The 15,297-nt window shown below is 48.0% G+C and overlaps 2 protein-coding genes across 2 annotated transcripts; one reads left to right on the top strand and one right to left on the bottom strand.

Annotated features, from left to right (window-relative positions):
• The first annotated feature begins 1,179 nt into the window (after window positions 1-1,179).
• On the top strand, window positions 1,180-4,982 carry LOC136520069 (pentatricopeptide repeat-containing protein At5g44230-like). Its single transcript, XM_066513470.1, has one exon. The coding sequence runs from the start codon at window positions 2,008-2,010 to the stop codon at window positions 3,973-3,975; it is 1,968 nt and encodes a 655-aa protein (XP_066369567.1). The 5' UTR covers window positions 1,180-2,007; the 3' UTR covers window positions 3,976-4,982.
• A 69-nt stretch (window positions 4,983-5,051) lies between these two features.
• On the bottom strand, window positions 5,052-7,784 carry LOC136520083 (uncharacterized). The gene is made up of 3 exons (XM_066513481.1): window positions 6,942-7,784; window positions 6,532-6,758; window positions 5,052-6,208 (listed from the first exon to the last, which is right to left on the bottom strand). The coding sequence occupies exons 1-3, from the start codon at window positions 6,958-6,960 to the stop codon at window positions 5,804-5,806; spliced, it is 651 nt and encodes a 216-aa protein (XP_066369578.1). The 5' UTR covers window positions 6,961-7,784; the 3' UTR covers window positions 5,052-5,803.
• Window positions 7,785-15,297: the final 7,513 nt, after the last annotated feature.

The following is a 15,297-nucleotide window of genomic DNA, read 5'->3' as shown; positions in this document are numbered from 1 at the left end:
GCATGTAAAGCAGATGCAGATCGTGTGATGACCAGGGGAACGGAAGGTATCGTATCGCTCGCGAGGCATCCGGATCCGGGCAGGAGGCGACGTGAATGAAGAGAAAACGAATCAGGCACATGTCATGGAACAATTTCTATAAAAAATGACTGGCTAATTTATACGATCAAACGTCCGAAAATATCGTCTAGTTTATTCTTATCCACACATTTCTTTAGCCTCCACCGACACCGCCTCATGCTCTGCCTCTTCTTTCGGAACTCTATCCAACAACCCCATTTTGTCCTAGCCGACGCCCCTTCCCCCACTGTGCCATGTCTCTCGCTGCGCCATGCGCTTCCCCCCACCGCGCCGCACCCCATCGCCGCCCGCGCCACGCCATCCCCTGCCACGCGCTCGTGCCCCACTGCACCTCGCGCCGCCACGGCCGTGGCGTCACCAGGCCACCACCAACGCGGCACCACCAGCAAGAAGTCGTCGTCGGGCGGGGATCGTCTCCTGCGGCCAACCGAAGACACCACGACAGAAAAGGGAAGTCCTGCAGCGGAGGTGTACACTAGGTCATTGCTCTCGAAGTCCCCCCCTGACCCGAGCTTACTGGCTACCCTAGTTTCCCACCAGGTAGGCCGTGGCCGCCGACGACGCCGTGTTTCAAGCGTTTGAGACTTATGTTTCAAGTGATTCATCCGTGTGTTGCAAAAGTAAATCTGAGATGTTGTAAATGTTGCAATGACAATATACGCATGTTACGATCGTATGTTTCAAGTGTTTTATTTGTTTCAGACGTATGTTTCAAGCGTTTCATCTGGATGTTGCAAAAGTAGATCTTGGTGTTGCACATGTTGCAATGGTTACACACACATGTTTCAAGTATATCATGTGTCTTCAAACGTATGTTGTAAATGTCTCAACTGGGTTTCAAAGTAGATATGGTGTTGCACATGTTGCAATGCGCAACGGTGGCTGGCCACCACCTTCTTGTCTGCAAACTCCCTGACTAGTGCCACGGCCCTGTCTAGGTCACCAGTAGCTCCAGAGCCCGACCTCCTGGGACGACGCAGTTGAGGGGGATGGCTGCAGGTGTGGGAAGCGGAGGGAATGCGGGTGTCTTAATGGGAGGCGCGGAAGGGGCCGGCGGGGCATCCAAACGTAAGGCGTGGAGGGGCGCGGATTCCTGCATGTGCACGTGAAATGACCAGTAGACGTACCATAATCTATATCTCTTATAAAGATAAACCCCACTAGCAATTTATCTTGTCATGCAAAGTGTCCACATCAGTATCCAATAGAACATCTCACTAGCATATTCAAACTATCTTGCCATGCAAAGTGTCCACATCAGCATCCACTAACACATCCAACCAACACATGACATTATGTCTTCATTCAGGCTATTCAACCTTAGCAAACCACATCATTTACTAATATATATTTAGTTGTCCACATCAGAATGCTAAAAATCATCCATTAACATGTATTATGATATTCATTTAATCATATTAGTAAATATAAGTAGTATAATTTCACCCGCGATTCCCACGTCAAGGCACGGGGCATTCTTCTGGTTTATATAACGTTTGATAAGCTGGAACGATTGTAAGAGTTTTGTAATCACTAGCCTTAGAAAGGAGACGGATCGTTCATACCGTTGCTCTTGGATGTTGCAGGCTTGCAGCGTCGTGAAGGTGAACTCCTGGAGATGGAGCCCAGCAGGCCCACGCCCAATCTGCGCGCGATCGACTCCGTCGGATGCAAACGATGGGCCTGGCCCACGTTGTACCGCTCCTGCCCCCGAAACGGCCGATGGCCCCGCACACAGCCCAGGAGAGGATTTTGCATCCCTAAGCCCGCCGGCTCCGGCGAGGACAAACCGCCCGTTTCGAAACCAACCAACCTGCCGCGCCCGCGAGGCCGCGACGCTAGTCCGTCTCCATGTCCATGGCGCCGCACCTCGCCTCACGCCCGCGCCGTGGCGCGGCACGCCCATGATGCCGTCGCGCTGCCGGCATGGTTCACCTCGCCCGGCGCCACGGCCACTCGCCGGCGCGGCTCTCGGCCCCACAACCGCGCCCGCCGACGGACCTGCCGCTCCCGCTCCTCCCGCCGCCGTCGCTGGCCTCGCTGCTGCTCGCCGCCGTCGCGTCCTCGCCGTCCCTCCCGCACCTCCGCCACCTCCACGGCCTCCTCGTCCGCCTCCAGCCCTACCTCCCGCCGCCGTCCACCCCGTTCCTCCTCTCCCGCCTGCTCCGCCGCCTCGCCGCTCTCCCGCTCCCACCCACGCCCACGCAGCTCCGCTACGCGGTCGCCGTGTTCTCCTCCCTCTCGCCGCCGGACCCGTTCCTCGCGGCCGCGCTGCTCCGCTTCGTGCACCTCACGCAGCCGCCCCTCGAAACCTTCCGCGTCTTCTCCCGCCTCCGCCGCGCGCACGGCCGCGACCTCCCGTTCCTCCCGTTCGCCTTCTCCCCGCTGGCAAAGTCCGCCGCGGCCGCGCGCTCGCTGCCCGCCGCGGCCGGTGCGCACGCGGTATCGCTCCTGCTCGGAGGGTTCGATAAGCACCGGTTTGTTGGGAACTCGCTGATCGGTGCCTATGTCGCCTGCGGCGACGTTGGTGCCGCGCGTAAGGTGTTTGATGAAATGATGGTGAAGGATGTCATTTCGTGGACGAGCATTGTGGCGGCGTATTCTAGGATCCAGGATATGGGTTCGGCTGAGGAGGTGTTTGCGCTCTGCCCGGTTAAGGATATGGTGGCGTGGACGGCAATGGTGACGGGGTATGCACAGAATGCCATGCCAGTGAAGGCGCTAGAGGCATTTGAGCAGATGGCGGTGGCCGGCATGCCCATTGATGAAGTTTCACTCACCGGTGCTATCTCAGCCTGTGCTCAGCTCGGTGCGGTGAGGCGAGCCGCCTGGGTTCAGGAAATCGCAGAACGGAATGGTCTTGGGAGGAACGTGGTTGTCGGGTCAGGGTTGGTGGACATGTATGCCAAGTGTGGTCTCATCGACGAGGCACGCAGGGTTTTTGAAGGGATGCAAGAGAAGAATGTGTATACCTATAGCTCAATGATTGTTGGCCTAGCATCACACGGGAGGGCCAATGATGCAATTGCTTTGTTCAAGGACATGGTTAGGAGGGCAGATGTGGAACCCAACCATGTTACTTTCATTGGAGTATTGACAGCTTGCAGCCATGCGGGGATGGTAAAAGAAGGGCGCTACTACTTTGCGCAGATGAAGGACATGTATGGGATATTGCCTTCTGCAGACCACTACGCTTGTATGGTTGATTTGCTTGGTCGGGCTGGGTTGGTGATTGAAGCCCTTGACCTTGTGAAATCAATGACTGTGGAGCCTCATGGTGGTGTCTGGGGGGCACTGTTAGGGGCTTGCCGAATCCATGGAAATACTGAAGTCGCTAAGGTTGCAGCTGAACATCTTTTTAAGCTTGAGCCAGAGGGCATAGGGAACTACGTGTTGTTATCAAATACACTTGCATCAGCCGGAGAATGGGATGAAGTCTCAAAGGTTAGGAAGCTGATGAGAATTCGGGGGCTGAAAAAGGATCCTGCAGTGAGCTGGTTTGAAGGCCGTGATGGTTTTGTGCATCAGTTCTTTGCTGGTGATAATACACACCCATGGATGCTTGAAATAAAGAAAAGATTATTGGAGCTACGGGCAGAACTGAAGCTTGCAGGTTATGTGCCAATCCTTAGTTCAGTTGTTTATAATGTAAGCGAGGAAGAGAAAGAAAGGTTGTTAATGGGTCATAGTGAGAAGCTTGCTCTGTCATTTGGATTGCTCACACTTGAGCCTAGATCCTCAATTAGGATAGTAAAGAATCTAAGGATATGTGAGGACTGCCATTTGTTTATAAGATTGGTGTCAAAAGTTGAGCCCATCGAGATTATAGTCAGGGACAATATGAGATTTCATCACTTCAGAGATGGAGAATGCTCATGCGGTGGATTCTGGTGAATGCAGTATATGTATTATTTTATTGAGAAAAAATAAACATGTGAGAATAAACCTCCATCAATTAATAGTACCTTGTCCAACTTATTTATCTGACATGTTTTTGAATATAGGAAGGTCAACTCTGAACAGCAGAGCAAAGCTTGGAAAGCCGCTTATGAATTAAAAAAAACAGTTAAATAATGACAATCTTTGTTTGCAATGAAGAGCTGCGCAGGGCAGATCTAGTTGGCAATGCATGGGTAATGAGGAAGTGGATGTTTGATTGTAAAAATGGACATGCTGATTTTGAAAAATGATACTTAAAAGCATGGAGTTCACACAATACAAATGCAAATAGTAAAGCATCAATCATGGCGGGTCACTCAAAACTACTAAGTATATTATTGAATGTAACTATAATATTATTATTGCTGTAGGAGAACTGAAAGGGAATTTTCTTTTGGTTCTTTCAAATTCAATACTTACCTAATGTTTTTATCGCTTTTGTTCTGAAACTCAAAATTATGCACAAGACAAGCAAGAACTGAATTGTCACCAATCCTTTGCTTGGCATTACATTAGTGCAGTCCTACTGTCCGAGTCATAGCAAGTATTGGTACCTGTGAGAGACTACATTTTTGGCATACAGATCATTAGTGACTAAAGCAATGTTTTCAAGTCGTCCAGTCGAACCTAATCGCCATAGGACCGACCAGAAGACTAATCGCGATTAGTCGTCGACCAGAACGATTAGTCGAACCTAGTCGACCCCTGGTCGTCCTATATATCAGGATATATATACCTACTATATATATACCTATATATACTATATAGTATACACAATAAAGCAAGCATCAAGAGCATCTCTGTCTCCTACTGAGTTTAGGTGGTGACTTACTTGTGGGAGCAGCTCATCACGAAGAACGCCGACTGGAGGCGCACGGGGAAGACTGGAGGCGCGTGGAGCAGCAGCCGTCACGGACAGGAGAGGAGAAGAGAGAAAGAGCAGAGCAGCAGCAGCCAGGAGAGGAGAGGAGAGGAGAGCAGCAGCAGCCAGGAGAGGAGAAGAGAGCAGCAGCAGCCAGGAGAGGAGAGGAGAGCAGCAGCAGCCAGGAGAGGAGAGGAAAGCAACAGCAGCCAGGAGAAGAGAGAAAGAGCAGAGCAGCAGCAGCCAGGAGAGGAGAGGAGAGCAGCAGCAGCCAGGAGAGGAGAAGAGAGCAGCAGCAGAGCAGCAGCAGCCAGGAGAGGAGAGGAGAGCAGCAGCAGCCGTCACGCACAGGAGAGGAAAAGAGAGAAAGAGCAGAGGAGCAGCCTCCTGTATATATATTACAAACCCTAGTGGGCCAAATTAGCAGCCCAACTACTCACCTGGAAGCCCAGTCAGGCAAGCCCAAAGAAGGCAGTGTCCAGCCTGGTCGTGCAGCCCCCTGGTCGGACGACTAATCGTGATTAGTCGTCGACTAGTCGGACGACCAGGATTCTAATCGAGCTAATCGAGTCGAAGTCTCTAATCGAGGTCATGGTACCGACCAGACCGACTAATCGCGATTAATCGGACGACTTGTAAACATTGGACTAAAGAATTCTGATCAAAATCTGATGGAAGCATTTCTGGGCCTTGGTTTTTTGGTCGAGGTGCCATGGGAGTTATAAGTGCATTTTTCTTCAGATATGTATTTCCACAAATCCACATGCCATTTTTAATGGAGGCTTCAGCTTTCTCAGCATATGAAACTATGGTGTGCTGTCTTTTGCTTCTCGTGCCATCAAACTAAATGATCAGATGTTTACTAGCTTGCTCTCATCGATGCTGACCAGAAGGGTTTCTTTTCCTGCTTCCCGAGAATAGCTAGTGCGGTCTTTTTGGTGAATGTGAACTGGGGCCAATGCTTAGTTTGAGGTCAAGATCACTCTCTACAGCGGCATTCCAACTTTCATCTTCAGGTGATTTATGGTTCTCCCTGTGAAATCTTTCTTTGACTGTTGAGTTTTCTTCACTAAAGAGTCTGAGGCAGTTTACTGGCTTGCATTCATGAAGACTCAAATCTTCAGGTACTTGCTGGGGAGTTGAGTGTTGTGCATTACCAAGGCGAGTAGATTGATTTGTCCCTGAGGTAGAAGGACTACTCTTGAGATTCGACCTTGATCCCTGCACCATTTCATGAGTTTCTTCTGTTCTCGGTTGATAACTATGGTTATCGCATTCAGCCATCAATGATTTTTGTACATGATACAAACGATGCAGCTCATGCACCTGATGCAAAGAAGCAGTATCAGAGGCAAAAGTTCTTGTTGCATGAATGACAAGACAACTTAGGTCTGACTAACAACTGGTTGTCAACTTATCACTAGAAAGATGAAGGTTTAATGCAGCATAAGCAGTAGTATGCACTACAATATATTACAAAACTGGAGCAGTATGTTAACTTCTCGTCTATGTGTGCAAATATACCTCAGAAAATCTAAAGGCTCAGGAGTCAAGACCTATTAGGGTGCCTGATCTCCTTGCTTTCTTATGTTCTATATATTTGGTGAATCCTTAAGGATAACTAGAGTACAAGGCTACATACTACATACCTGCTGTCTGAAGACCTTATCATGCTCCATGATTGTTCTCCGAATTGAGTCCTTGTCCATTGGCTCTTCCAAGGTGCATAAAAGCTTTTGCTCACCAGCTTTCAGCAATAATTTGGTTATTTTCTGGATATTATCTCTACCTTTTATATATCTCGAGATGATTATTCCCTTTATCTCCAACAGGGTGGAGAGGATTCTGTGAATATGAAGCAAATCAATAGCCATACCTGAAACAGCCAGTTTGAAAGATCAGTACCATGTGTAGTACGCATCAGTTAGAGCCTGATAGATATGCCATAAAAATTATAACTGTAGCTTGAGTCAATTGCACTATGCTTACAAGTGAATGATGGATACTGAGATAACACTGAGCCAAGAATCAAACAAAGAGAAACTGAAGATTTACTCACCTGTATCCCTGATTCTCATGGTCCAGCTGCTTATCTCGCATTTTTCCTCTTCTTTGGTCACAGATCATAGCCACTGGCAATCTCCATATGTTAGCAGGGACACAGAATGGGAGGTGACTTGCTCAACTCTATCCTCAGCACCCATTACTCATTTCAGAGCCTAACTGCGGGAGAGTTCACTTTGTGGGTAGCTTCCACGCTCTCTCTCTCCTTGTGCTTATGAAGCAAACAACGTCCTTTTGTACTAGAAACAAGAGATGCCAACCAAAAGTGAAGAAAAGCTAGTAATGCAATGGCTGACAGGCTGTGTGAAGCTGAAGGGTAAGCAGGATATAAGGGCGGCAGTGCAAAAGGATGAGAAGCTGGAGATCGTTAGTTAGCAGGAGGTATGCTGCGTCGCTATTTGTTTATCAAACTAGAGGAAAGATCAGGAAAGTGCAGCCAGCAGCCAATTGGAGAGCCAAATCTGGTTGGTTTAATGAAACAACAGGCCAACCTAAAAACATGTGAAGCAGATATGCCACGCAGGTTTTGCCGGGATTAAAGATATCAGGATTTTTGGACTTGGGCAACCTCTCTCTATCCATCTGATAGATAAGCTAGGCCATACATATCTTCACATGCTTGTAGTTTGCAGTGGAGATCTGAAGATACCAGGGGCCCACAGCCATGAGTTATCCTAGGCTGTCCATCATCGTTGCAATCCCAACTCTGGGATCTGCCCACAGCCTCAGAAAAGTAAATTGCCGTTTAAGCTTCCATGTGCGTTGCAAATCCTTTACTTTGTGTGTCTGTGTGTTTTTTTAACCTGGACAGGTTGTTGCTCTACTGCCCCCCACTGCATGTTTCGTCACTGTCCCTGCCTTCCCAGTATTCTTGGACGACTGGATCTCAAAACCAAGATCTTGTTGATTCGTCCATCCCACCGACACAGGTACTAAACTAATACCTCTTCCTGATCTGAATCACACTTGAGTTGTTCAGTTGACTTGCTACACACCAGGCTGTTGATCCGTTCATGATTCGATGCAGTAGCCAGTACCTATGAAACTCCTGATGTGCATGATATTCTAAACGTTAATCGGGTTTGACTTTTTTTTTTGAGTTCCTGGATGCCCTTGATCAATCTTTCCCTGCCTTGTCAGGCAGCCTTGCCACATGAATGTTATCTAGAGCTTAACACGATTTTCTGTTGTGTGTGGTACACAAATAGGACAGTAGGAGTACAACATAGGATAAGGTTATGCCGCCCATCACCTGGCTTTCCAGGATTCCTTTGTCAACAACTAAAGATTTAATGCCGGGACCAATGATAGGCCTATATATGGTGCTTGCTATCTATCCCAACTCCAATACGCATTCACTTCTAGGGGGTTTCCTAGCTTCCCCGCAAAAGAAGGGATTTTGAAATCACAGTCCCTGTTCCCTGAAAAGGATAAGCACTTAGATAGCATCTTTAAACCCTTGACGTTCATTTTTTTCAATTTGGAAAAGCAAAAGTTCTATTTAGGTCGAGTCACAACTAAACACTAGTATACCTCATTGGTTAAAGTAGCATGTAGGCTTAGCGACCCCTCACCAGTGTGACATCAGTGCTGGTGCTCTTCCTCGTATTGATCCCTATATTTATCCGTTTGTTGAGTTCAAAGAATATATGATATCCGAAAACTAAATATCTTGTTTCGAAAGTTGGAAAGGAACTTTGCAGCGCCATGACCGTCCATGTACCACGCGAAAGCAAAAACCAGCAGCATGAGCTCATATACGCGGATAAGCTTGACAGGGATCAGATGGTTCATAGACATCAGACAGAACCAACTAGCTGCTCATAAAAGTTAGAAACGAATCATGTTTAAATTTCTTTGGCACTGTTTAGAAATCCTGTTACACATGGCAAAGATTTGCATGAATCTCAGAGCTAACCTGTATATTATGAAAGGAAAACAGAAATTGCAGGTACACATGGAAATGAGCATGTGCAGATGCCAAATCGCAGACTCTGATGCTACCGCATGGCAAAGATTTGCATGCATGTCAGAGCTAACCTGTATATTCTGAAAGAAAAACAGAAATTGCAGATACACATGGAAACGAGCATGTGCAGATGCCAAATCGCAGACTCTGATGCTACCGCTCTGAGATGGAATCAAACGCAGGCAGAGATCCCAAATGAGGAGGACCAGCCAGCAGCAGCAGCAGGAGCCAAATAATGTAAGCAACTATCAGTCACAGCAGCGCTCCCCTCCAAAGGCCGACAGGCTACCGGCCGTTAATCCTTTATTCCTTTTCATTGGCGTCGTGATCTGCACAGGTGATGTAGCCATGTATGCCTCTGCTCTTGGGCTAGAGCAAGAGCGCCATCAAACTGGCTGGCTCTGGGCTGTGGCTCGGCTCACATGGACCACACACCCACGCCGTGGCATGCAGTCCACGCTTGGTGAAAACATCTTTGGATGCACGTACCCATCAGCTGCTAGCCATGGCCATGGGATACTTGCAATTTGCAAACTCCGCTCTGGTTCCGGTCAGATCTATATATCTACTTGCAGATGCAGATCAGGCTAATTGTTCAGTGGAGTGCAGTTTTCGTGCGCTTTCTCGGTTCAAGTCTTTATCTTTTTGTTTATCTCATCAAGTGGATGGATTGCGAGTAGTGGTATGCATAGTAAGCGATTCCATTGCTGCATTGCGTCCCTTTGGGTGGCGTTTCTGTGGCTAGGATCAGTTGGGGGAGATATGTGCGCCCACATCGCTGATTTGGACAGACTTCTGACCTGAAAACCTGAAATGGACTCGCATTTTCACCCAGGTTCTGTTCTATCCATGTTGGTAGCGAAGACTTTTCTGCTTCCTTCCATATATGGTGCTGTGCTGTGGAAAAATAAATCCTACGCGGACATGTATTCCGAGGCAGGAAAAAAAATTTGAAGGTCCGTGCAGTACATGTGCCATTTTATTATTTTTTTCACCCAAGGAATTCCATATAGATTCATTGTACTTGCTAAAATTCATGTCCCTGAGTTTTAGTTTTCTTTAAAATTGCAGCTTTAGTTCGTTGTAATTTTGTAGGCATAATTTACAATTTTTTGTTTCGGAGAATAGAAAAAAACATCAGACAAAACCACAAATCTAACAAAATTTTATTTGTGTTGACAAAGACAATTAAAAATTTGCATTTGGTACTATAGTGAGACACGGGATGGAAGGGCAAAATGCTGAATAGAGCTGGCACTCTGGCAGGCATACTTTGGTCACCACAGTACTATCCTCAATGCCGACCTACCACCTCACCATGTCCCCCCTAGCGGTTTGGGCAAGAAAAAAGATAGACAAAATCCAAAGATCATTTCTTTGGAAGGGAGATGAGAATGCTAATGGAGGCCACTGCCTAGTAAATTGGCCGACCGTCTGCATGCCTAAGGACTTGGGGGGAATGGGGGTGCCGGACTTGGAGAGATTTGGGAGGGGTTGCGCCTCCGATGGCTGTGGCAGGAATGGACGGATGACTCCAAAACGTGGGTGGGAACGGAAGTACCATGTAAGGATATAGATCACCTCCTGTTCAATGCCTCCACCATGGTCACAATTGGCAATGGACACAAAGCCCTGTTCTGGCATCACGCTGGCTAGAAGGGGAAGCTCCCAGATATCTGGCTCCTAACCTGTTCAAGCTGGCACGCAGAAAAATAGGACGATCAGCCAAGAATTACACAATGGGAGTTGGATCAGATCGCTGCGGATGCGTATCACAACAACTGCACAAATCAGGGAGTTCATCGATCTGTGGATCAGATTACTAGATGTGCAGCTGCAGGAGGGCGTGCAGGACTCAATCACTTGAAAGTGGAGGGCTAGCGAAAATTACTCCACTCGTTCGGCTTATAGGATATAATTTCGATGTCCACATCCGAAATTTTAAGCAAATGCAAAGTCCACGCCAGGATCCTCATGCATGATAAAATCGTAACAGCAGATAATCCTCAGACGAGAGGATGGCCGCAACTGGAGCACTATGTCATGTGTAATGGACCCCTGGAGACAGGGGTGCATCTCTCCTTGCTGTGCCCTTTTGCTAGAGCAGTTTAGAACCAAGTTCTGTCCTGGGAAAATTTCAATGTGCAGCTACCGCATGCCGTATATGCTTTGCCAATTGGTGGGAGAAGGCGGCAAGCAAGGTGCCAAAACAGGACCGAAGGCGGTCCAATGGAATCCTCATTTACATTGTATAGAACTTGTGGAAGGAGAGGAATAGGAGGATCTTCGACAAAGCCCATAAAATGGTCCAGCAGGTGGCCTCCTTGAAAAAAGAGGATATAATGCAACGTTGCAGGACTGTGTCCTTTTATGGGTAAATCCACTTAAGGGTCGGGTATGTCTTTAATTTCCGGTCTTACGACCATAGTGTTGGCACCAAGGGTGCCTCCTGTACATAAAACTCTTACCCCTTACTTAATTGAGCAGCAGAGCTCCTGCCTTTTATTAAAAAAAAACTATAGTGAGACAAGGACAGAAACAAATATGTTATGACACAAAGATAAATAATAAATTATAAAAATAACAATTTAGTTGTACTAGTTGGTGGTAAAGAGTGTTGTCTGAAATCATCTTTAGTCATCTTAAATATTAGAGAAGGTATTTATATATACTACTTGGCGGCTGACGCACTAATTATATATGGTCTAGCCCTTGAATGCACGAGATAATGATGTCTCGGAATAATTTCCTCATGTTGCTGTCATGTCATGTTGGTTGGTGCTCGTCACAAAATGCTGTTTTCTGGCTTCCTGTTATGCATCAGTTGTGATTGTGTCGTATGCCCATACTGATTGTAGTTTGCATGGATGGGGACCTACTTCTCTTTAATAAATCAGTCTATGCCCATACTGGTTTAACACGTTCCGACGTAATCATCATCATCATTCAACCATCAAAATCTGCACATAGCACAGTCTACAGTTCAAGCCAATTGTCGGGGAGTTCAGCTGGCCTTTGGAGCCCAGAAAGGGCCAGTTGAATCGTTGAAAAACAGCCCAAAAAACCCTGTCTTTCTTTTGGTCAGGTTCGATCGTTAAGAGTGGACTGGGCTGGCAGTAATATTGGGCCCTAGTTGCTTTCTATAAAAGCAAGAGAAGATTAACCTCCGTCAAAAAAAGAAAGTAATAGTAGGCCATGGGCTCTGGACCGTAGATCTGCATGCTCAAAAGTTTCACCCCAACCAGGCCTCGGCGACGACGGCGAACCACAACATCCAGCCATCCAGGAAACGAATGAATCAGCATCGGATAACCAACTCCCCTCATCTCTTAAGCTCAAAAAAAAAAAAAAAAATCCCCTCATCTCTTGGCTGCCGAAAAAAGATCGGCAGAGACTGCAGCTCCCCCTCGCAGCGTTTTTTTTAAATTTTAACACTTTTTGAAAACTAATTTTAAATCTAACATGGTCGATTTTGTTTAACTAACACTTTTGGTCGCGCCTATTGCCCCGGTGCGATCAAATGCCTGTGCCGCGCCATGCATGGTGGCGCGACAGAGGGCTGACGTGGCGGCGACCGGAATCGCTGACCGCTGATGGGGCAGGGCCTGCCGCGCCACCGATCTTGGCGGCACTGCCGCGCCCTGATCCGTGGCACGACAGAGCCAAATAAAACCCCAGTCGCGTCCCGCGTCCGCCAGTGGCCGAGCAGCCACCGTTGCCCGAGCAACGCAGTTGAAAGGTCCTTGTGTGGTTTTGGTAATTGAGTGACAACCCTAGGTGGACTAATTGCGTTTATGTGAGATACACAGGCGATTAGTCCACAAGTACATGTGTGTGAGCAATAGATGTCGTGAAGGTGAAAATGGTTTGAAGATGTTGCAAAGCTCACACATGTGATGATGAAGGAGCTTTTGCACATGAGACATGACATTGAGTCATGTGATCAAGATGAAGAAGATCAAGACAAGACTTGGCTTGATGAACCGGTTGCAAGAGTGAAGGACAAGTCGGAGGCTTTGGAGCGATGGGCCGCGTGGCGGTGAAGCTTGAGCAAGACTTGGCGCCAATGGACGGAGGCAACGGTGAAAAGCAAGATCGATGAACCAATATGATCACGTGATGATATGAAGTGGATCATATCATTGTTAATCGTGTTGGTGCATGTGTTGCATCGACATTAGAGGAGATGGAATAAAATGCGCAAGGCAAAGGTATAACCTAGGGTATTTCATTTCACCGGTCATAGGTGTGTAGAGAAGTTCATGACCAGGTTTAGGATAGATGGCCATACTATCAAGAAGGGCAAACTTGTTTGTATATCGGTCATCTAGTGCCATTCGAGTGATCTAACTTTGCATCGTCGCTAGGATTGAGTGGCGTGGAAAGTTGAGTGGCTAATCCTTTGGAAAATAATTATGAAAATGCTAACACATATACACATGATGGTGTACACTTGGTGGTGTTGGCACATTTACAAAGGAGAAGAAGTTGGAGTTGATGTGGATCAACGTGGTGAAGGAACGGAGGCAAGGGTTTGAAACTCCACCGGTGCTCTATTCAGAGAAGATAGGGTCTCACAGAGTGGACCGGACTCTGGTCACGTGGTGACCGGACGCTAGGGTCCTACGTCCGGTCAGTGGTGGCCGAGAGCGTGCAGGCGTTGGTCTTCGACCAGACGCTGGCGCTGGAAGTGACCGGATGCTAGCAGGGTGCGTCCAGTCAGGCTAACGTACAGTGACGTTTGCGACACAGAAAAGTTGGAGAAGGACCGGACGCTGACGCTACGTCCGATCATGATCGACCGAACACGTCCGGTCGCGACTGGTACCTTACTAGAAACGACCGGACGCTGGGGTTACTATGTCCGGTCAGTTTGAGCAGCTACGTCCGATCATCACTTGACCATTGAGATCAAGTGACTAAGGTTGAATGGAGGTGACACGTGGTGAGCATCCATTGATCGGACGCTGAGGTTCTGCGTCCGGTCGATACGACCGGAGCGTTCGGTCATCCTGAGTTTTGCCTAGTGAAGGGGTAATGGCTAGTTTAGCCCGTGGGGCTATAAATAGAAGCGGTCTCGGCCTTGGGCCGGTAGCTGAGCACACTAGAACCTTGGTGGCTTGTGTAGTAGTGCTTGGGAGCCCTCCATCTCACATATGCTTGATAGTGATCATCCAATTGTGTGAGAGCGATTCTAGTACGATTGCATCATGAGGTTGCATCGAGTGGCACTAGGTGATCGAGTTACAAGCCGGTGGTGCTTGTTACTCTTGGAGGTTGCCACCTCCTATATGGCTTAGTGGTGGTCTCCGTTGAAGCCCACAATAAGCTTGTGCGGTGCTCCGGAGAAGAGCTTTGTGAGGGACATTGTGGTCGCCCCGCGGGAGCCACAAAGAGCAACTCTAGTTGAGCGTGTCATTGAGCTATCCTCACTTTTGGGGTAGGTTCTTGCAGTGCCCGACATGCGGGCTTGGCGGGTGATGCCAATTAGCCGCCGAACCACCAAGTGAGCGGTCAAGACAACAGGGACTAGCGTGTTGGCAAACACGTGAATCTCGGGAGAAAAATCACCGTGTCAACCTTGTTCTTTTCCGTTGGTTTGCATCCTCGTTACACAAGCTTGTAATTACTTTTATATACATTGTGTTTGTGTAGTTGCTCTTGTAATTAGTTAGCTTGTGTAGCTCATTAGTTACCTTCTTGCTTGTGTAGCATAGAAGTAGCTCCCTTGCGTGGCTAATTTAGTTTGTGTAATCTTGTTAATCACATTGCTTAGTTTGTGTAGCTAAGTATTTACACTCTCTAATTTGACATTGGTTGCCTTATTATTGAGCATTGCTAGTGAGCTTAGTTAGCTTTGTGCTTTTGTTTACTAGTTTGTGTAGGAGCTCCCTTGTTGCTTAAAGTACTAGTGGTATAGGTTTGTGTGACCTTGCTTTTAGAATTGGTTAGGTGAGCTCTAGCTAGCCTAGCACCTTTGTTGCTTAATTATTATCTTTGGAAGGTGTTAGAGAACATAGATAGAGGGGTGTAGTCTTGACTAGATCAATAGTTTTAATTCCACACTTATTTCAGTTAGCCAACGTGATTAATTTTAGAAAGGATTATTCACCCCCCTCTAGTCCACCATCTCGACCTTACAGCAGCAAGGCCGCCTAGCCGCCACGCCCATGTCCGACCGCGCCAGCCCGTCGCCGAGCCCGCTGGCCTCCGCGGCCACGTTCGCCCACGCCAGCCAGCTAGCCGCATCCGCCCATGCTAGCCAGCCCGCCGCCGAGCACGGTACGACCACCACGCCCGGACGCCGGCACGCTACCCCCCTCCGGCCAGGCACGGCGGCTGCCCGTCGAGGCCTGCGCCCACGCCTCCCGGCCCGGTCTAG

This window comes from Miscanthus floridulus, chromosome 18, assembly GCF_019320115.1.
Source record: "Miscanthus floridulus cultivar M001 chromosome 18, ASM1932011v1, whole genome shotgun sequence".
In the NCBI taxonomy this organism is placed as follows: Eukaryota; Viridiplantae; Streptophyta; class Magnoliopsida; order Poales; family Poaceae; genus Miscanthus; species Miscanthus floridulus.
This window is presented reverse-complemented; position numbering and strand designations above follow the sequence as displayed.